The sequence below is a fragment of the Gastrolobium bilobum genome, unplaced genomic scaffold (assembly GCF_033153095.1).
Source record: "Gastrolobium bilobum isolate Gb01-03AN ecotype WA unplaced genomic scaffold, APGP_CSIRO_Gbil_v1 utg3765, whole genome shotgun sequence".
NCBI classification, from domain to species: Eukaryota; Viridiplantae; Streptophyta; class Magnoliopsida; order Fabales; family Fabaceae; genus Gastrolobium; species Gastrolobium bilobum.
The window spans coordinates 61,709-83,498 of record NW_026897952.1 but is presented as its reverse complement, the minus strand read 5'-3'; the positions used below and the strand labels follow the sequence as shown (position 1 = coordinate 83,498).

At 33.3% G+C, this 21,790-nt stretch overlaps 1 protein-coding gene and 1 long non-coding RNA gene across 2 annotated transcripts; both read right to left on the bottom strand.

Annotated features, from left to right (window-relative positions):
• Nucleotides 1–8,823: 8,823 nt before the first annotated feature.
• On the bottom strand, nt 8,824–11,194 carry LOC133311650 (uncharacterized). Its single transcript, XR_009751573.1, has 3 exons — nt 11,135–11,194; nt 10,938–11,037; nt 8,824–9,230 (listed from the first exon to the last, which is right to left on the bottom strand). It is a non-coding gene; the product is annotated as an uncharacterized LOC133311650 (long non-coding RNA).
• Nucleotides 11,195–13,996: 2,802 nt separating this feature from the next.
• LOC133311664 (glucomannan 4-beta-mannosyltransferase 9-like) lies at nt 13,997–21,128 on the bottom strand. The gene is made up of 9 exons (XM_061512740.1): nt 20,829–21,128; nt 20,648–20,746; nt 20,263–20,515; nt 17,030–17,140; nt 16,715–16,851; nt 15,431–15,544; nt 15,154–15,353; nt 14,282–14,476; nt 13,997–14,159 (listed from the first exon to the last, which is right to left on the bottom strand). The coding sequence occupies exons 1-9, from the start codon at nt 21,126–21,128 to the stop codon at nt 13,997–13,999; spliced, it is 1,572 nt and encodes a 523-aa protein (XP_061368724.1).
• Between the last annotated feature and the right edge of the window lie 662 nt (nt 21,129–21,790).

The window sequence follows — 21,790 nt, the reverse complement described above, 5'->3', positions numbered from 1 at the left end:
ATTTTTTTTCATACTAAATGTTTTAAAAACTATTAAACTAAAGGAATAAGTATTTAATATTTCAACCGAAAACTGTTTGTCATTTTAAATGACAGAAAGTTATGTCATTTAATAGAGACACGGGAAATTTGAATTTTAAATTAAAAAAAATCACACATTTTTTCTCTCTCATGATTTTCGTTTTTCTGTGTCTATCTCTCTTCTAAAATGACATTTTTCTGTGTCTATCTCTCTTCTAAAATGACATAACTTATGTCATTTAAAATGACAAACACCAAACCCATATTTCAAAAATCTAAACAAAAATAGCTGATATTTAAGAAGGATAATAGACTATTATAATAATCATCATAATTATTTCAAAGAATAATGTATTTTAATTTATTACTTTTCAATTTAAGATTAAATTTGAATCTTATATTTTTAAAATTCCAAATCTTCATAATATATTTTTCTAATAATCTTTTCATTTATGATTTTTTGTTATTATTTTATTTAATAATTGTTTTCAAAATTATCTTATTTTATTACAAAAATAATTACCGTATTTGAATTTTTAAATTGACCAAAATTCTCAATTTTTCTTTTACAATATCGATATAGGGATTAAAAAACTTAAAATACGGATCAAGGAGAGAGTCAGTTGCAGTTGCAGCTAGAGTCTCTTCCACGAGGCAATGACTATACAATAATTAGTATGGTAAACAACTGTAGTTATTATTATTTTTAAAATTAACATTGGATTTTGTTGAGTCAAATAAAAATTGATATTGTAAATAATGTTCAAAGGTAAACATCAATATCTAGATGAAGAGTTAGTAATTGTATCTATAGTGCCAAGGCAGAGATGATTGGTAATGAGAAGTCCAATACCTCTAACCAATAGTTTGATGGTATGAATAAGGGGGTGTGCGTGAGTCACATGCTTAGTGGATAGGATATGCTCTGTGCACAAGTGTAAAGGCTATAGCCATGGTAGCAAGTCTTGTGAATACTGAGATAACTTATGAGATTTTCCTCTCATTAGCTACAGGGACCATATATAGACAAAGTGAACTAGGAGGTTGTGCACATAACGGTTAGTTTTGTAGGTAACTTAGTGGTATGATACAATGCTGAGTGGGTGATTATGTGTAGTAGAGGGAAGTTGAGAGAGAGTGGTGGAATAAGATGCTTAGGGCAAATCATGTAGTGGGAAGAGGAACTTTGGACCATTTAACTGGTCCATAGCATAAGCCTCCTAGCTTGGCATTGCGTGAACTTGAAATACCAGGGTGAATTAGAGCCCTTGTTCTTATCAAATAGTATTAAAAGTTGTGCAAAAGGATATGAATGCTTAGAACATTCGGCTTGTGACTCTGATGTGCCTTCGGCATATAGGTATTTCAGAGTAAAAAGAATAAGGATTTGACAGTAATTCAGTGATAAAGTTATTATTTTTGAGGAATTATTGATAATCCATCTTCAGACACACTTTCACGCTGAATTCAATGTTTTTGTAAGAGGAAAGTGTAAGAACATGCACCGTTAATTAAGGAAATTAATTAATTAATTATGAGAAATTAGGAAATAATTTCATAATTGACCCTAATAAGTATGATAAGGCTTAAATAATATTGGTAAGTATTTAATAATGCTGAAAGTCGCTTTTCGAACGAAAAGTGCAGGTATCGGTTCTGCTACTCGGTATAAATGCGTACCGGTGAAGTATTTCGGAAAATTATGAAAAGTATGTATATGTCACTATAATAATATATAGGACTTGTAAAACAAGTTTCAAGTCAAAATATCGAGAACTGGTGCCAGAACTGATACTGGCTATGGAAAAGCGCGTATCGGAAAGGTGCTGCAAAAAATAAAATAAAAATATGACAAATCTTAGAAAAATGAGTAGGTTTAGAATCCTAAGTTTGAGATTAAAATGCTAAGCGTATCATTTAGCGCTAATACAGTGCGATTAAGACTTAAGTGGCCTATATAAGGCTTTGGCACATGATCCTAGGGCATTGTTGATGTTCCTACGTGAGAAATCTGAAGGGTGGAGTCAGCCACCTTGCCACCACCTCTCCCCCACTCTTGTGAACCAAGTTGTCACCTTTCTTCTTGCTTTCTTCACCAAATCTCCTAGTGTGAGTGTGCATTGGCCTTGGGTGAGTGTAAGGTGCTTCCTTTTATGAGTTTGATTCTGTTTGGTGAGGTTCTTGAGGCTGAGTTTGGAGTTTGGGTTGGGAGCTACCTTGTTTTAGTGTGTTGAGCTTTAAGGTGAGATCTTTGAAGAGAAAGAACCCTTCTTGGTGTGCCATTTTCGTGCACCTTCATAGTTTGAATCTTTGGAGCTGTTTGGTGAGCTCCAAGAGCACTCCTTTCTCTGTTTTGAGCCTTGGGTGAGTTCACCTACCTTGATCTTGAGTTTTATTGGTTTAAAGGTTGAGTCTTAACATGTTAATGGGTTAAACAAGTAACCAATCAGTATATGAACTTAAAAGAGAGTAAAAATGCATGCTTTAACGTTTAGAAATGTTAAAAATGGAACTTTGAAAGTGATATCTCGCGAAATGCAGAAACTGCATTCTGTCACGAAATATCCGGATATGGGCTTTGTGATATCCGGATATGGCTATCCGGATATGCCCCCGACATATATTCGGATATTCTGGGTTTTCGAAGAACAGTAGCTGCACTGTTCATACAGAATGCTGTTTTGGATTTGTGGACCCTAGATTGATAAAGTGGAACTTCTGTAATGATTAATCTAAGTCAGAATCTAAGTGATTAAGGGCTTGTGGCTTTGTGAGAAGCCTAAAGACATGAAACGTAAAGGAAAAGCGTTGTCTTTATATCGTATACTTGTTGAGTATGATTATTGACATGATTGCTGGTCCAAACAGATTGTGTTTGTGTTGTGTGTGGACTTTGAGCTTGGTTGGACTCTTGGTTTGGATAGCTAGCTTGAAAGGTAAGCTTTCGTGTCCTCGGATTGATCTGTTGGTTGTTCCACCGACCTCCATGGGAGGGTGGTTTATATGCATGTATGCTTTTATGAAAATGATATATGCATTGATATACGTCTGAGACATGTTGATATAGTTGTTGATGTAATGTATGAATGTCATTTTGGTACTTGTACAATCAGGCAGCCACCCTGGTGTGCAAGGCATATGTAATGTATGAATGTGATGTTAGTACTTGTACGATCAGGCAGCCACCCTGGTGTGCAAGGCATGAGGCACCCTCCCTCATGTGGGTAGGTAACAGGCGTGTATAAGCCCTATCCTGTTCCCTGGCCAGTCGAACCGTACTCACATAGATCACATGATTAATGAGTTGAAGTATTTAGCTCGTTGAGCAAGAGATTATATTGTTATGATATTAATGCCTTAACATGAACATGCATTGAAATTACTGTTTTTGAACTTATATTATACATGTAAGTGAGTTTGGGGCGAAAGAGTCTTTGAGGACCCCTTGTCTTACTGAGATTTCTGTTTAGAGATCTCACCCTACGTTTGGGGCACCATTTCAGGTTCAGGTAATGCGGGAGATGAGACCTCTTGCGGTAGGAGGCCGGAGCTTAGCTGATATTTGTTGTTTATGATGATTATGCTTGGACGTTGGATTATGCCTGTTGCTATATGCTTTTATATTGTTATCGTTATCATGCTGTTTGTATTGAGACTTGATGAGCATGCTGTTTATTTGGTGAGCATGGGGTTTGTCTATACCACATCGATTTGACGATGTTAAGTTTATTCAAGTTGTATAATTGTATCAGGATTATGTCCGGACTACGTGTTGTAGATCCGTGGCTTAGATACTCACTTATTTATTTATGAGGTATTTCAGTTAGCTGTCTTTTGCAATTTATATACAGGCCATGTTTTTATGAAATTGATTAAGTAATCAACTTGGCTAAGTTAATGACGTCATGAATGAAAGAAAAAGAATATTCTGCATTTTAATTAAGCGTGGCTTAATACGATGGCATGTTAACAAACCGGGTATACACGAGGTGTTACAAAAAGCATGGAGATAAGCTATGTTGCAAACAACCAACTCACGCGAATAACATGAGAATGGCGCGGATCGCGCCATACTAAGGAAGGAAGAGCAACATCACTTCAATTTCACGCTAATAGCGTGGTTCTCACGCTAGTCGCGCCAAGAACAGAGTTCTCCACTGCTTGCCCGCGCGAATCGCGCGGATCTGGCGCTGATCGTGCGGGCGTCATGATTTCAGCGTCCTGATTTGCAGATTTGGATAGAAACAGAAAGAAAAATCAAATCTTCTGGAAGATTATGACCTGATTGGGTAATTGGGTATAAAAGGGAGTCATAAACCCTAAAGAAAAGAACTTTTTGCACGGAGAAGATTACGAAGGCAGAACTCGGAGCATGCTCTTGGATTGAAGATTCAAGCTTTCTTCTTCCCAAATTTTCTGGTTATTATTTATTCATGAATTCTTTTTCATACATTGAATTGTCAGACACGAACATGTATGGCTAGTCTTTTATTATTGTGGTAAGGGCCACAACCCTTGATGTGAACCCCTTGTAGTTTGATTAATTTTTATATTTAATTATTCTAATTGCATTTATTTTATCTTGTTCTTCATCTTATAATCCTTCTAGAACCGATCACTCTATTGGAATTGCGAGGGTTAGGGTTTTCAATAGGAATATTGAGATTCTAGTTCCTCACAAAGGGTAAAATAACAATTCATGTACGCACTAGGGATAGGCTACATGAATTGCAAACGTGAAAGATTCATTGATTTAAACAGGCTTAACTTGAAAAGGAATTTCTAAGGGATTAGGATTCTAATAGGGTTAATAAAGTTAAGATCACTAAGGAATTATGGCTTAACTAATCAATTAAAAGATGGTGAATTGTTTGATCAATGGTTAAATTAAATGTAAACATTAATTCAGGTTGCAAGGTGGATATCATAAAGGTGTTGGTGTCTCTTTACCGCAATATTCTTTTAAATATTTTCTCAATCTTAATCTGTTGTTTTCAAGGTTTTAAAAGCATCTTTGAATTATTCGCAAGTTCTTGAATTGTTCTCAATTTTCTCAACCTACAATTGTTCTTACACCCATTTTATTAATCCAACAAGAGAGGAATATTTATAATAATTTTGGTGCCTCAATCCTCGTGGAGACGATACTCTACTCATCCCTTTATTACTTGGAACGATCGGTACACTTGCCGATTTTTTGCAACAGACTCCTCTAGGGTTCCAAGTTGCTTTTTTGGGTTGCTTGTTGCTCGTATTCGTCTCTAGGTTTGTAATCACTTTCGAGTTTGAAGCCATAGGTTATATCTTGGAATATCAGCTTAGACCTGCAATAAATTAAAGCAATAATCATTAATTGCGTGCCTAAGTAGGCTGTGAGAACCCTATATGAAGATGTCTTGCGCGTTGGTCAAGATCATTCAGAATAATAAGGACTTATGGCCTTATGGGCTTGGGACTTTATGCTCGTGGTTCAATGTTGAACTCGGGTACCCATAGTCTAGGAAGAGCATGAGACTTGATGCTCATGATTCATTGTTGAACTAGGGTGCCCATGGTCTCAAAAAAACATGGGACTTAATAGCTCATTGTTGAATTCGGGTGCCCATGGTCTTAGAAGAACATAAGACTTAATGCTTCTAGCCGGATTGTGATTGCTTTGTCACTGAATTGTGAACCCGGTGGATGTCTTGCATCCTGAAAAATATAAAACATGCAAGCTTGCAAGGAAGATATCATTTATTAGTTGTTAGCACATTTATTAAAAGGTTATAAAGATAATAAAAGACAAGATAGGTTTTAGAAAGAGCCACATATACTGAAGAAAAGAAGCATGAGGACTACTGGCTGCTTGAAGCTTATAAATCAATGTCCCTTTTTTTTTTATCATCCTGTGTCATTAAGAAAATCAAGGAGGTGAATTATTTGATGCCAAGGAGAATCAATAGATTCTGAGCTTAACATTTTGCAAGTACAACTAATAATCAAAAGGGGTTTTCAACATCCAAAAGCAAGAGCATCTCCCAAAATAAAATGTCTATTAATTGTGACGTTCATGAGGCAAGAGATCCTAATAATGCAGTAAATAATTATGAAAGTCAGTCTGTAAGTTGCAAAGTTATGAATTGAAGTATTGATCAAGACGCTTTTAACATAAAAAGGAGGTGGAAGTTTGTGCAAAATGTTGGCCATTGTAACAGCCTTATTGAGTGTATCACATAAAAATAGGCAATGAAGTAATTCAAACAGTTTGTCATGAATACGATGGAGTAGAATAATCAAGGTTTACTCCATCTGCATAACTTTGTTATGTGTTCCTATATAAGAAACATTCTCTTCTCTTCTCTTCTCCCTATTGCCAAACTTCAGAACATGATGATAATGGACTATCAGAAAAAGGAAGAGGAAGATATTGCTCCTTTTGCTTTCTTTGCAAAGAGGATCATATTTTTGTCCTGTTCAAAATTCTTCCGGTTGGGGTTGAATCGAAAAATGTCACAATGCTTGGAGTAATTTGAAACATGAATATGGACAAGCTAATTGAATGTTCGGCTTATTAAGAAACACATATATCACAAGTGAAATGTATCATAATCAGCATGAAGAATGAAATTTAGAACATATTATGGTTGCAAAAGAAGAAAGTGTAGAAGGGAAGTTTTCAACCATCACATAAGTAGGCATCACTTTTTTCTTTTTTAATTTTTGGTATATGCAAAACATTTAACATACTCCACCACGAGCCTCTACACTGAATTAATGATATTGCAGGATTATGGGTTCGATTTAATAATAATAAGAGGAACTCACTGATATTCAAGTTTCAATGTATGTGTACAATGTCTCTTGACAAGTGGCAAGACTTCAAATTGAAGGCATTAAATATGAATCTCGAAATTAAAATAATATTATTTTCAACTTTTTACATACAAAATTCTCATACACATACCATGAAGTGGGTTTAGGAAAAAATCTACGCTAGTCAACCATAGAATAAATTGTATGCATATTATGGGTGTAGTTGCATATTTTGTTTTCCATTTCATTTTTTTCCTTTTTTTATTAAATATGCAAACAATAGCTAATTTATAAAAATGAAAAAAGAAAGATGTCACTTGTCTTATATGTTATTCTGAGTGTTCTTACACCCAACACTATTTTGGAATTGTGGGTATTGTTGATATGTGCGTGACGAAACAATTCTCCCTTTTGAAGCCGTTGAGAAATGGATTGTTTGCAGAACAAGACCCAAAATCGGAGGGCAACGAGGCGTTGTGCTCGGCTTTGGCATTGGTGGATTGGACAATGTTGTTCATCGATCACAGTGGCATTGACGAGGCTGCCTTGTTTGTGTTCATCATATTAGTAGGGCGGGAATTGAAATTTACTGATTTACCACAAACAGAGTCAAATGTTCAAAGGCAAACATCAATGTCTAGCTGAAGAGCTAATAATTATATTTACGGACCCAAGACAGATATGACTAGCAATGGGAAGTCCAGTACCTCTAACCAATAGTCCGATGGTATGAATAAATGAGGTGTGTATGGGTCACCTGTTTAGTGGATATGATGTGTTCGGGCACAAGTGTTAATGTTATAGGCAAGCTGGCAAGCTTTGTGAATATTGAGATAACTTATGAGATTCTCCCTTCATTAGCTATAAGGGGCCATATATAAATGAGGTACATTAGAAGATTGTGCACATAATGGGTAGTTTTGCAGGTGACTTAGTGATACGATGCAATGCTTAGTGGATGATTACATGTAATGGAGGGAAATTGAGAGAGAATGGTAGAGTGAGATGCTTAGTGCAAGTCATGTAGTGAAAATATGAAGTTGGAACAATTTAATTGGTCCATAACAATTCTCAATGTGCAAAATATAGGGATGTGCAAAAGAACCAAAACACTAAACTGAACTGTAAATTGAACTAAACTACACTTAAAAATAACTGATTTTTAAAAACTAGTTCATGAACCAAACTGATTTTTAAAGAATCAGTTCATGAACCAAACTTATTTTTAAAAACAATTCAAGAACCGAACTGGTTTTAAAAACCATATCAAGAACCGAACTGGTTTAAAAAACCAGTTTGTAAACCGAATTATTCTTTCCCTTTTTCTCTTCTTTTTTTATTTCTCTTTTTTCTTATTTATTTAGTAGCTTCTTTTATTTTTGTTACTTTATTTCTTTAACATTTTTAATAATTTTTTTTTCAAAATAGGTTCGATTCAAACTGGTTACGAACCAAACCGAACTATTTTCAAACCAAACCAAACCGGGTTGGGATAAAGAAAAAAGTTCGGTTCTTTGAACCGAATTGGTTTAATTCAGTTTAATTCGACCCATGCATCCCCTGGCAAAATATTATATAAATAACACCACAATTAATATAGGAAAGAACTCCTTTCAAATGATTATATTCTCACTTGTATGATTTTTTTAATCTCTAATTTCAAAAATGAAAAATTTATTATAGTAATAAAAATTTGATAATTATTTTTTTTTTGAAATTATTAAAATATTTATAAATTATTGTAAAATAATAAAATATGATTTATAAAATAGAACCAATTATTAAAATTTTGAAGAAAAAAATTGGAGAGCCAGGCCAGTTGTAAGAGATTGGAAGAAACTATTCCCTTAAGGGGGCGTTTGGTACCCGATTTTTTTTTCTTTTCCCGGGATAGCTTGCTCTGACATAAGGGAATCCTATTTTTGGTTCCAACAAAATGAAAAAAATCCAGTGTTCAAAGTTATCCCATCAAAGCTTGTTATGTGTTATCTACAATGCATAAAACAGATATGAAACTCCATTGAAAAGTTGGAACTCTTTCCGTCTCGGGGAAATATAAAATGAGGCACACGAATATTGACGAAACTATCCTTCTTTTTGGTACGAACATGTCTTCTTAGAGGTTGCATCTTGAGCAGCCTTCAAAGCTTCCTTTTTTAATTCAGCCTCTTCTGGATCTTCCTCCTCACTAGGCCCAGCATGTGAAGAGTTGAACACTGCATCTTGATCATTTGTTTTTTCTTCTACCATGGGTAAAGCTTCAGACAATAGTAAGTTTGACTTGTTCTGCTTAAAGTGACTGTACATCTCAGTTTGTTGTATGAGAAAATTAAGCCTTTGCTGCTGCCTCTTGGCTTCCAGCTCAGATGTCGATGTCCCTAATGAATGTATCTCATACCAAACCCTTCTCGTTGTCTACAAAAATAACTTAAACCTGAGGTTAATTTCGTAAAATAACAACTCTTTCCCACTAATATTTCACAACTAACCAAACACACATTCAGTAAAATTAATCATAAATTCCTGGGAAAATTTTACCATACCAAACACCTTTTACTCAAATTCTGGAAAACATATATTTCCTATTGCATTTCGGTAATAATTATTTTCCGGATTTAAAAAAATTTCTCCTCTACTAAACGCCCCCCCTAAAAATAACATAAAAAATCTGAAAACTTAATATAAAATACGTTCTTATTTTTCGAATAAATCATATTGCATAATTGAACATAAAATAGATGATAGCTTGGCGAAAATTATTTTTGAAGCATATGTTTATATAGCTATAAGACAAAGATGATGGAATAAAAAAATTGGAGTAAATATCATTTTGGATTCTCAACAAAAAAAATACGGAACTCATTTTAATTCTTTAGAAAAAAAATCAACTTATAGTTCCTTTGAAATTCTAGTTCTTTGAAATTGTGGTCCCTAAAAAAAAAACAAACAAACTATATTCGTCCCTTAAAAAGGACTAATATGAGTATTTTTTTAAATGATTAAAATAAGTTCCATATTTTTTGTTAATGACCCAAAAGGATATTTACTCAAAACAATGTTCTCAATTTTCTAGAAAACACTGAGCTTTTATTTTTTTATTTTTAATAATAGAAGGCAATCAGACTTTACGTAAAGAAAAAAGGGATAGGATATTATTACTACTAAATAATATTACTATCAATATTACTATCACATCTTAATGTTACTATTAATGTCACTATATATTTTAACCGTTGATTTCTGTCAATCAACGGTTATTATTTCCACAAATCAAACTTATTAATTAATTATTAATTTCCAATAAATGATAACTAATGATTAGCCGAAATCAACAGTTAAGATATGATAGTAACATTGATAATAGTATTATTTGATAGTAATAATATTCTATCCGAAGAAAAAAATGACGAAGAAAAAAAAAACAGAGACTTCAGTAAGTGCGACTGCGACCAAGGCCATCTACGGGATTTGTGACCATTTTGTCACGCCTGGCCAAAATATTTACCAGACTGTCACGCCAACAGTAAATTTTTCCAGAATGCCACGTGTCATAATTCGATACACTGTTCAGCGAAATATGCTTGCAAATAATTTGCTACATAGTATAGGGAAATATATGTCAGGCTGCACAGTCAGCAAAAATGACATGTGTCAAGTAGGCAGTAATTCAATATACTATGTAGCGAATTATGCTTGGATTAATGCTGCTTGACACGTGTCATTACTGTTGACTGTGCAGCCTGACATGGCATATTTCGCTACACTGTGTAGTGAATTATTTGCAAGCATATTTCGCTGAACAGTGTAGCGAATTACGTCACGTGACATTCTGGAAAAATTTACTGTTGGCGTTGCAGTTTGGTAAATATTTTGGTCATGTGTGACAAAATGGTCACTGTTCTCCATCTATGTTATAATAATATAATAGATGTTGCCTATAATAATAGCCATATAATAAAAAACCTCAAATCTGTCTTTAAAAAATCAGTTTAATAACTACTTTAATTATCTATAAAAGAAATTATTTACATCTCAATTTAATGCCCATTTGGAATGAATGAGCCAGTCTTTCAGCTTTTTTATTCAAAAATTGTGTTGCGATATTATTCAAAAATTTAATACCTCAGAAGAAGCATAACGGTATCTTTGGCACAGGTGTGAAGCTCGAAGATGCTCCTCAAGATGGTTGTACTCGGAAGATGCTCCTCAACTTGGCGGATGGCTGATAAATGTCAAATAAAGTACATAAACCAGATTACGAAGAAACATTGTTGAGACAAAATCAGGTTGAACTAGAAACCACACTTTGAAGTGCATACCAGCCAAAAAAAGGAGGACGGAGCGGACGGAGACGAAGGAGTAGATCTCACGATCACGATGACGATGACGATAATGTGTTTCAGGCCACAAATTTTATTAACACATCTATTCAAGGCATTTCTATCACAAATTTTATAAACACGTTTCTTGGTTACCACCATTCGAATGACATTTTTTTTTTTTTGCCAATGTTAGTTGAAAACATATTATCGGTATTTTTTAATTTATCTCGTACTAAACATAGTAAACATATTTTTTCCACTACACTTTCCCAAAAATTGTATCAAAGTCTTCATATCAAACACCCTCTTAAGAGTGTGTTGGTAAATAAACATAAAAGAGGTCAAAGCTTCATAAATCAACCAAAATCTATCTACTCCGATAACATTTAACGTCTCTTTTTAGAGACTCAACAATAGTGTTTAGGAATAATGGTTGTCCCACGTAGAAACATATAAAAATCTAATAGTAGTCGAGGAAAAGTATAATATAGAGAATCAAAGCTCTAATGAAGGTATGTTAGAGCTCAGAAGACTTTTAAGCTTAAAGGGAAGGTGAGTGTAAAAGCGCAGGAGAGATAGACGACTAGGTAAGTTTGGAGAATTGAAATTACGGAACAGTGACCATTTAGTTACTGTTAGACAAAAAAATTTATCAGAAAGTCACATCAACAGTAAATTTTGTCAAAATGTCACGTGGCATATTTTGCTGTACTATGTAGCGAAATATGTGTGCAAATAATTCGCTACACAGGTAGCGAAATATGCCTCGTCACAATGCTCAGAACCAAAAATGCCATGTGTCAAAATTGGATAAATTTGCTACATAGGGTAGCGAATTTCTCCAATTTTGACATGTGGCATTTTTGGTTCTGATGTGGCATATTTCGCTACACAGTGTAGCGAAATATGCCACGTGACATTTTGACAAAATTTACTATTGGTATGACAGTTTGATAATTTTTTTGTCAACAGTAACACTTTGGTTACTGTTCCTGAAAATACCTCAGTCGCACGTTGCATTTGGTGTGACCGACCAATAAAAATGGAGCATCAACTGTGATATTCATACAGAAAACAAAAGAAAACATTTTTCAGTCTAAATGTCAATTTCTGAATGGCACATACAAGTACTACATATGTATAGAAAATGATCTCTCAGTTACGATGGTGAGGGTATTTTCTTTTTCTTTTTTTTAGACTCAAACCTTCACGTTATGTTTGAATATGTAATGTTGAATGAAATAAAAAATAAAATTACAATACCATTACTTAGATATTTTGTGATAGAGTGAAACAAAGTTTCTATTTCATTATTTGGGAATTGAGCGGTTTTATTTCTTTCTACAGCTCCCAAATTTGAAGGGGGAAAATAGAGATATTAAATAAAATACAATATTAGTTGGTTTAATTTCAGAAAAAAGTGTGTATCATTTTAAAGGATGTAAAGTTGTGTCATTTTAAGAGAGAGAAAGAGATAGATAAAGGAAGAGAGAGAGTGGAGAAAAAATATAAAAGTGTGAGTCTCACCTCTATGAGAGTGAAATGGCAGAAGTTGTATCATTTAAAAGGAGAAACATTTTTTTCTTAATTCATTTTACTTGTCATATTTTGTTTTAGTTTAGGCTGTAATTTATGCTGTGACTATAGCAAATTCAGCGACCTCATCTTTCCCTCTTTTAAGAGACTAATGAGAAATTGACTTGTGTTCAGATAGGGTTGTTGGATTATTAATGGAAGAGAAACAGAGAGCAGATACTTACTAAATGCTTTTGACATGTTTTTACCCTTTTCAGGATTCAGGGAAAATGACTGATTTAGTTTATGGGTTTTATGTTTATCATTTAACATAATATAACTTCACTTTCTTACACACATATTAAAGAGGTGAGGTCCATATGTTTTTCTTTCTCTTTCATCATTCCACTTTCTCTCTCCTTTTGATGTGAGAGTTAGAAACAACACTTACATTATGTTACATAACACTAATAAAACCCTTAGTTTATTTATGTTTCTGTTGCCAAAGTAAACTCTTATATGTGAAAATATTTTCGGTGACAAAGATATATCAATTATTCAGTGCATTCTTTATCAAATATGAAAAAAAATATATATTTATATTTATATTATCCCTATTCCGTATCTTTATAATTATTTCTTTCTATATCTCCCTTTTTTTCCATTTTTGATAATGAAATACCTACTCCCGTTGTACCAAAAGGTCACTCCTTATATTTTGGCAACTGGAATTAGGCCATGGCAATGGCAAGTACAAAGAAAAGGAAATTGAAAATTGAAACATGGAACTTTGTTGGTATTAGGGAATGGTCTCATCCACCCTGCCATAAATTTTGTATAATGTTGACTAAAAAATAGAGGGACAAAAAGGAGATCCAGCATGGAACTTTGTGTAATCTTTCCCATTTCTTGAAGCTGCTTATTTCTTCAAACAAATACAATGTAAAGAAAGGCAAAAGAAGGAAACGTTTTAACAAAATTTAAAAAAATGAAAAAAAAAAGAGCTACAAAATCTTATAAATATCCATCCAATGAAAGATGTGTGCCCCAGGGAGGACCAATTGCTGCCGTGTTGATTTTCTGTATGCTTCATTTCCATGAGAATAACTACAGTAATTTCCTTATGTATCTTTGCTGAATATTCAAAAAAATTAAAAAAAAAAATTACTGTTTGGAGTCACTGACTCTGATTATGTCCTAGAAGAATGACCACCCTTTCTTTTATAATATAACAAGCTTTGATTTCTGATGTGACAGATTATGCTGTGAACACTATATTACAATATGTAGATATTGAAGGCACAGAAACCGGAATTGCTGAATGGAGTATTGCCAAAGTCCTTTCTAGGAGTTGGGAACGAAAGTGCCAACATATCCAAATGCCATGATGAAGAAAGCAAATGCTTGGATATACAGGAATATGAAGAAGTGGTTTTTCCCGAACATAAGATCATAGCAGCCACAGAAGAGGAGGTAGAATCCAACAAAAAGTTCTAACATGTGAATCCTAATTATATTGAGCACAAAACAAACATAGATAAGTATGAACTTTAATATAATCTAAAACATTAATTAGTGAGTGTTATTGTTTTCTGATAAATGAAACCAAAAATAATACCCTTTTTATACCTGTCTCCAATCCTGAATCGCAGCTTCTTGGGTGCTTTACCCCCAGATTTGCCCTTGAGAGCATCTCCAAGTTTTTCAGTGACAATCCACTCATTCACTCTACTAGCCTCTAGTAGACCAATAATTGTTGCCTTTGTTCGATGTAGAGACATGGTATTCTCAAAGAGAATCCAGAAGACCAGTAAGTGGAGTGAACTGAAAAATAAGAAACACATTGAATAAACTCAACAAAATTCTATTTGTAAAACAAGATCATTGTCTTTGATGTCGAATCCTTTTTTTAGACGAGTTGAGAATGCCTTGTACGTTTAAAATTTAAGAGAGTGATAAAATTTCACATTAATTAAGAATCAATGAAAGACTACACAAGTGAAAGAACCTTGAATTTAACACCTTAAGACTTTTATTAAGATGTGGTGTCAAATTTGATAAAGAGGACGAGCCTTAAGCAATAATGTCAAATTTGTAAGAGTCTTTTTACAAATATGTAAGGATAAAACTGTATATAAGAAGGGTCCGTCGGTTCTCCTTTCACTACTGATGAGAAAAATTGCAGCAAATTTTTAATACTAGGATACGTGGTCGTATCCTGGCTTAAAAAAAAAAAAAAACATCAGGATCCGCGTATCCTGAGAAAAATAAGTGTTGCTGCACTTTTTCCCATCTGCAGTGACACGAGAGCTACATATCCCATATAAGAATTACTATCATCACATTCTCTAGCTAGTTGAGATTTAATAGGGAGTTGATTTTTTTTGTTTTATTTTTTTGTTTGTTGTGCGCTCCATGGATCATCTAACCCTACTTTTGTTTATGAGACTTTATTGTAGAGGGAAATAGAACAAAGGAAAACTTGAGAAAAAGTGCAAGACCTTGGAGTTCCAACTGCATTTAGAAGTGTGATGATGGAAGGGATATACACAGCACCCCACTTGGGGACTGCAACCTCAGGGACCACAACTGTCGCAGGTAATACAATGCAATAGAACACAAACGTGTTGATGTGGGCCACGACCTTCCGTACAAAGAAAAAGCTATAAATTACGTGTATCTTCTTCCACAAAGACACGTTCTGCAATGGACGCACACTAGTTTAGATCATAAATAGCCAGTATATTTTGTCCTAATAATTCAAGGGTGCAAACTTACCTTGTTTCTCATAATTTCCATGACCATTTTCCTGAAAAGATTGGCTGGCCCACAAGACCACCGGTGCTGTTGGTAGCGGTAGGCCTTTAAAGTACTTGGTAACTCGTTTTTAACCTGTAGTCAAATTAATAGCTCATGTCATTGACCAATACATCCCATTTCAACAAAAATAAAAATAAAAAAAATCCATAAAATGAAACCAATGAAACATCAACACCCTTCTCTCTATCACACACAAATACACATGTAATTTTTGGTAACATGTAAAGAGATAGGCAGCTTTGACCATGTTAGATGATCCGGGGAGACTATGGCCCAATGACGGAGCCGTAACTTTTGTAAGGGGGGGAATTAAATAAAATTCACACTAAAGTTTACACTAATTTAGGTAAGGTAACACAATTGGGGATCAATACGTATTTGAAAAACTCTCCTAAGTTTTCAAAAAAAATAAAATAATAATATAGATGAAAGTTCAAACACTTGAAGGGGGACCAACTTATTCTTGATGGGATATTTAAGTGTGATGAATGAAGTTCCACATTGGTTAAGAATGAACTAAGTGAGCACTATATAAGTGGAAGGACCCATGCACCTAATACCTTAGGGCATGTTTGGAGCACCTGATAAAGAAGATATGATAGGATAACTTATCATATCCTACTTTTATCTCTTATTTGGTGGGTTATGATTAAATAATATATCCCCACGCTACCTAATATATTTGTATTTATTGCATTATATTTTATTTTTTCTTTCTCATTTCTCCTTCTACATAATCTTATCAGATTGTTAATCAGGTGCTCATCAAACACTTAAACACAGGACATGATATAGGCTTTTCAACCCCATATCATATCCTACCCTTATTAGTCTCATATCATATCCTATCGTTATCCTATCCTGTCCACCGAACGAGCCCTTAAAGTTTAGGGTTGAGACATAGTTTCGAATCCACGGGCTATAGTGCTATAGCCTTCATTAGAACTTGAGTACACTCTAGAACAAAGCCCAACTCACATTGGTTGGTAACGGGCTAATGCGCTAATCTTGGGTTGTGATATGGTGTCGGACCCACTTAATATAATGGTGTAACCCTAGTCCATTGGTGGTAGTCCCCCGCCACACGCTCTCCCTTGAACCCGCGTGACAATACCTAACTTTAAACCACATTGAATTGAGTTCATAATCCTTCACTTATATGGTTCTCTCGTAATCCATTCATACTCAATATAATTTGAATTCCCAACATATATACTGTAGATTGAATTAAGAAAGTGGAACCTGTAAATTGGCCAGGTATAAGAATTTCCATCCTTTGAGACTGGCTCGGACAGCCAGGTCCATATCTTCCACTGTGGTCCTATCCTTCCACCCACCAGCCTCATTCAGTGCCGAAATTCTCCATACACCTGCAGTCCCTGTATCATTTAAGAGTACAAAAGTTGGTTGTAAGGTCACCATGTCACAATCTGGCAACCACAAGAAAACATGAGCTTCCTTTCATTGTTGCACTTAAAATCCATTATTCATTTTTAAAAGGAAAATGAATAAATTGATTTCATTCATTCTATTTTAATATTTGCTGATTCAGATTACCGTTGAAGCCAAAGAAAGCATAAGTGGAAGACCCCACTTCTTGTTCCACAGTAAAATGGTAATTTAGTGACATCTCTTGCATTCTAGTCATCAAACATTCACTGGCATTCACTGAAATGAAGAAAAGAAACACAATACACACTGTGAAATTCAACAACCTTGCTGCAATGAAATTTGCTATTTCACTATATAATTAGTAATTGTTCTTATGGAGAGTACGATATCAATTCAACTGTCCTTTAGTTTTAGATAGACATGATATTGATCACACGACTGGGAAATATGGGTCCACCATTAAAATTGCACATGCAGCTGCCAGATGTAACAGTAGATGATTTCTTTTTCGAATGTGTGTTTTCCAAGGTTAAAAAAAAAATAAAAAAAAATCTATGCAAAAATAAACTATTACTTATAAAGAGTCTATAGTGTTAGTCTATATATATGTAAATATATAAAGAGAGGAGATAGAAGAGAATCATTTTATGAATAATCATGACATCAACTACCAGAATTATACCAACAACAATGTTGTGCTCATAAGACAACAGATATACCCCTTGAAATACGCATGCAGATTTCAAGTCTCTTATGCTGTCACAGCAATCCACAATAATTATGTTTTCGGACTTAGATTTTGACCAACCAAAATCAAGACTTCCTTGATATAAAATAAAAAAAATTCATAATGTCTGAGCAGAAAAATTGTGGTAACTCACATGCCCAAATCTATTCTTGAAAGCCACTCATGTAACACACTGCACATCGTCGAATATTATCAACACACCTTTTATTTTATTATTTTCCTTTATCTTTTACACATCTTTTATTTTTTCATTTTCTCTTATGTAAGCAACTATACTTAATTACTTAGTAAGTAATTTATTAGAAAAACATGCATATCAAATTTTCTTATCAAAGAGTATTTCATGTATTTGTGAGATTTATTACTATAATAAAATAATTAAATATATAAATAAATTGAAGGAAATACCATTCTGACAAAGATAATCATATTTAGTCTGTTTATTTAGTAATTCGTACTTCTGATATAAATAATTTTATGCACAAATGAAAATATCAAATGCTAACACTTCATGTACCGAAAAAAAAAGAAAAAAAAAGAATACCAACACTTGGAATTCGGGATTAAAATCTCTACATCAAATTTATGTTTTCTTGAAACTTGAAACAACCATTTAATTTGCCCTTCTTTATTACTTACCAACTTGCACATACTTTTCAACTACTATGATCCATTTATATATAAGTGTTTTTATTATCACAATTTTTTTATAAACTTAATTAAAGATAAATTTAAATGAATTAGTTATTTCAAAAACAATTATTAAATGAAGATACATTAACATTTTTATTATATTTCTCATATATATCTCCATCTAAACGAATTTTTAGATACAAGTGTCCTTCAGATATTATTTTATTTTTACCATGTTAAAAGAAACAAGAATGAAATTTCTAATTACTTGATAATATGTCATAAATTAACTATTCCAATTCTTAAAATATTTAGTAAAAACAGGTAAATGACTTATATTACATCTCTGAGATAAACTTATCATATAAAAAAATTACAAACTAAGTTACTACATGGCTCACGTAAAAAAATTTGTTGGTTTTGGGTATCATTTTCTTTCGTTTATTTGCCTCCTAGGCCATTTACTCCCAAATTATTCTATTTCATAACTATGGTCCAATTGTTATCTCACTTTTCGGCCACATAAACTAATCCCATTCTAGCTATAAATGATTGAGGATAACGTTTTTCGTATTAAAGAAGATAAATTATTTCATCACGAGAAAATGATATTCTCATCATGTAACACATACAAAATAAGTAGAAGTAGAAAAAAAAACAAATAAATTTTATTTACTTTTATGTATATAAAATAAAATATTCACATATAACATGACACATTATATTCACATAAATAAATCCTTACGAGAGCTTACCAAAAAAAAAAAAAAATCCTTACGAGTCATAATACCCGGAATCCATTATTGTTATATCATGTTTAAATCATCAACCAGTTCATTTATGATGATGTCTTTTCATGACAGACTGTATCCAATTTGTTAACCTGCCAATCCCACTTTTTTCCAGAACATAAAAGAAACCAGACTAAGAAAGAAAATCACACTGGTCTTTGTGAAGACGAGAAGAGATGAATACGTGGCTAAACTAGAGGGTCATTCAAGCACAAAGTGGGACCTATCCCAGTTCCACCGAACTGAACATTTCCAAAACAAAAACACATCCCACCGACAGTTTTTTAAAAGCACAGCTGTGTTTTTACAAGCTATTATATGATCCCCCAGATTAAGGTTCATCCGAAGTTTATCTTTTTTCCCCTTCATAGGAAACCTAAGTAGTTCTATTCAAGCATCAAAGGGTCCATATAGAGTAGGGTTATCTCAATATTTTTTTTTAAGATTCGAATTCGAGGAACAAATTCCTTCATGAATTGAACTAATGTTGTTGTTTTGGCTCATTAATATTGCAATTCTTACTATATCAAATTAAATTATCATACAATCATAATACGGGTAAGATCAATTGACCCTAGTGTGACATTTAAGAGATTTTATGCCCAACTCATTTATATTTAACAACTCATGTAATTATTTAATTAAAATTATTTATTATAAATGACATCCATTACTAACATCTCTTCTAATACATATACCGAAGGGATATTGCCTGTGGTATAAGAATAAAAAAAAATTACTCTTTTTTTTTTTTGGTAGACTACTCTCTATCTTAACCATTATTCCTCATGCATCTAAAACTGTAATATATTAGGAATTATATATTTTATATAGACAACGATTATATTTATTATTGAAAATTTTTACTACTTTTACTATTAAATTAATTTGTATTGATTTTCATCATTTTAATATTTATAATTAATTAAAAAATTAATTATATTAATTAATAAATATGACCCAAAAAAATTATAAATATTAAATTGACAAAAATCAACAGTAGTAAAATTTTTCAATTATAAATATAACTGTAACATTTATATATATAGTTTGACTATATATTTTTGAGACTTTAATTATAATATATAGTGTTATAACGAGTCAATAAGAATGGTCTAATGATGAGAAACAAGATTATAGGTGAACAATAAAGGAGGACCGAGAAATTGTTGAGATTAGACTTTTAGTGAGAGAGAGAGAGGGTAGAAAAAAGAAAATGAAATTACCAAACTTCCAACGAGCCTGAACGAGACCAATTTGAGGATTGTGGACAAGGAATGGGATGGTGCGCCATAGGAAATCAGGCTCTGGTTGAAAATCAGCATCAAAGATGGCAACATAATCACATTGATTCACATAACTGCGCTTCATGCCTTCTTTGAGAGCCCCTGCTTTGTACCCATTTCTGTTGTCCCTAACCTCATACTTTATATTTACCCCTTTGCTTCTCCATCTACTGCATTCCAATTGCACCAACTCCTGCATTTTGTTCACTTGCCACAATCATTCACAACCCTCTTGAATTCATTTATCATATCATTAATAACATTACCATTCCAATAATAAGACTACCCCATCAATTTTCCATGCAAAAAAAAAATTGCATTATACCTTGATTGTTGGGTCAGTGGAATCATCAAGAATTTGTATAATGATCCTATCTGAAGGCCAAGAAAGCCCACATGCTGCACCAATTGATAACTGATAAACCTGCATTTAGGAGAATGTCTAACTCAAAATGAATAAAAAAATTCTTCAAACTTCAACATTGAAATTGAAATTGAAAAATTACCTCTTTTTCGTTGTACATTGGGACTTGGACAAGAACCATTGGGTAAGACGAGTTTCCAAACTCTACATCGTCCTTCATAGGCTCCCATTTGTAACGTTTGTCTGGTTTTCGACCAAACAGCTTCACCAAACAAATAACAATGCCCATGTAAACCCTCTCAACAAACATCATCAACGACATGGCCAAGCACAGAAACACTGCAATTCTCAGTAGGGGCACGATCAGTGGCTCTTTGATTTGGTTCCAAATTAACCCCAGTTGCAAGGAAATGTCATCACTGGACCCTCGAAACGCATCCATTCGAAACGTTTTTTTGTTTTTTTTTTTACTGTACTGGGGTGAAAATAACAGAGAGAAGAGGAATGTGAGGCTAAGGAAAAACCCCACTTGATTGAAATGAAACAATGGATTTAAAAGAACCCAACTTTGGTAAAATAAGCAATAATATTTTTCTCTTAGCTTTTGTAGTCTGCACACTAAGCAAGGGGTATTGAGGATGCTAAATTCATGCCTCAGTGTTTTCCATGATCAGAACACTTATTAGAAAGAGAAGAAGAACACTGCAATGGCAGTGTAAAAGCAAATGAAGGGTTGAAAATAGAAAATTGTGGAAATGAATGAATAACAAGAGAAAAAACCCAGAGAGAATGCTTCTTCTCTTTCCTCTCTCTGTATACTCTGTTTTTTTCTCTCTGTTTGGCTTTTATAATGGGTTTTGCACCTCAAAACCCCTTGAACTGTTGTTGCACCCACAGGTGTGAGTGTGAGGTGTATACAAAATATGCAAATGTTTTGTTATTTTTTAATTATTTTCATTAAAAAATAAATATAAAAAAATGTGTTAAAAACTTTTTAAATATATATTTCTTGTAAAAAAAAAAGTAACATAAGAATATTTAAATTAATATGTATGTAACGTTATTGAATGAATAATATGCGAAGGTGAGTGGAGAATATCAATC

Excerpts from the sequence above, each read along its gene's own strand:
- LOC133311664 (XM_061512740.1), bottom strand. The coding sequence starts at position 21,128 with ATGGATGCGTTTCGAGGGTCCAGTGATGACATTTCCTTGCAACTGGGG. Across the intron at positions 15,354-15,430 it reads TGGAAATTATGAGAAACAAG|AACGTGTCTTTGTGGAAGAA; the intron begins GTAAGTTTGCAC and ends CGTCCATTGCAG. Across the intron at positions 14,160-14,281 it reads CGATTCAGGATTGGAGACAG|GATTCACATGTTAGAACTTT; the intron begins GTATAAAAAGGG and ends CAATATAATTAG.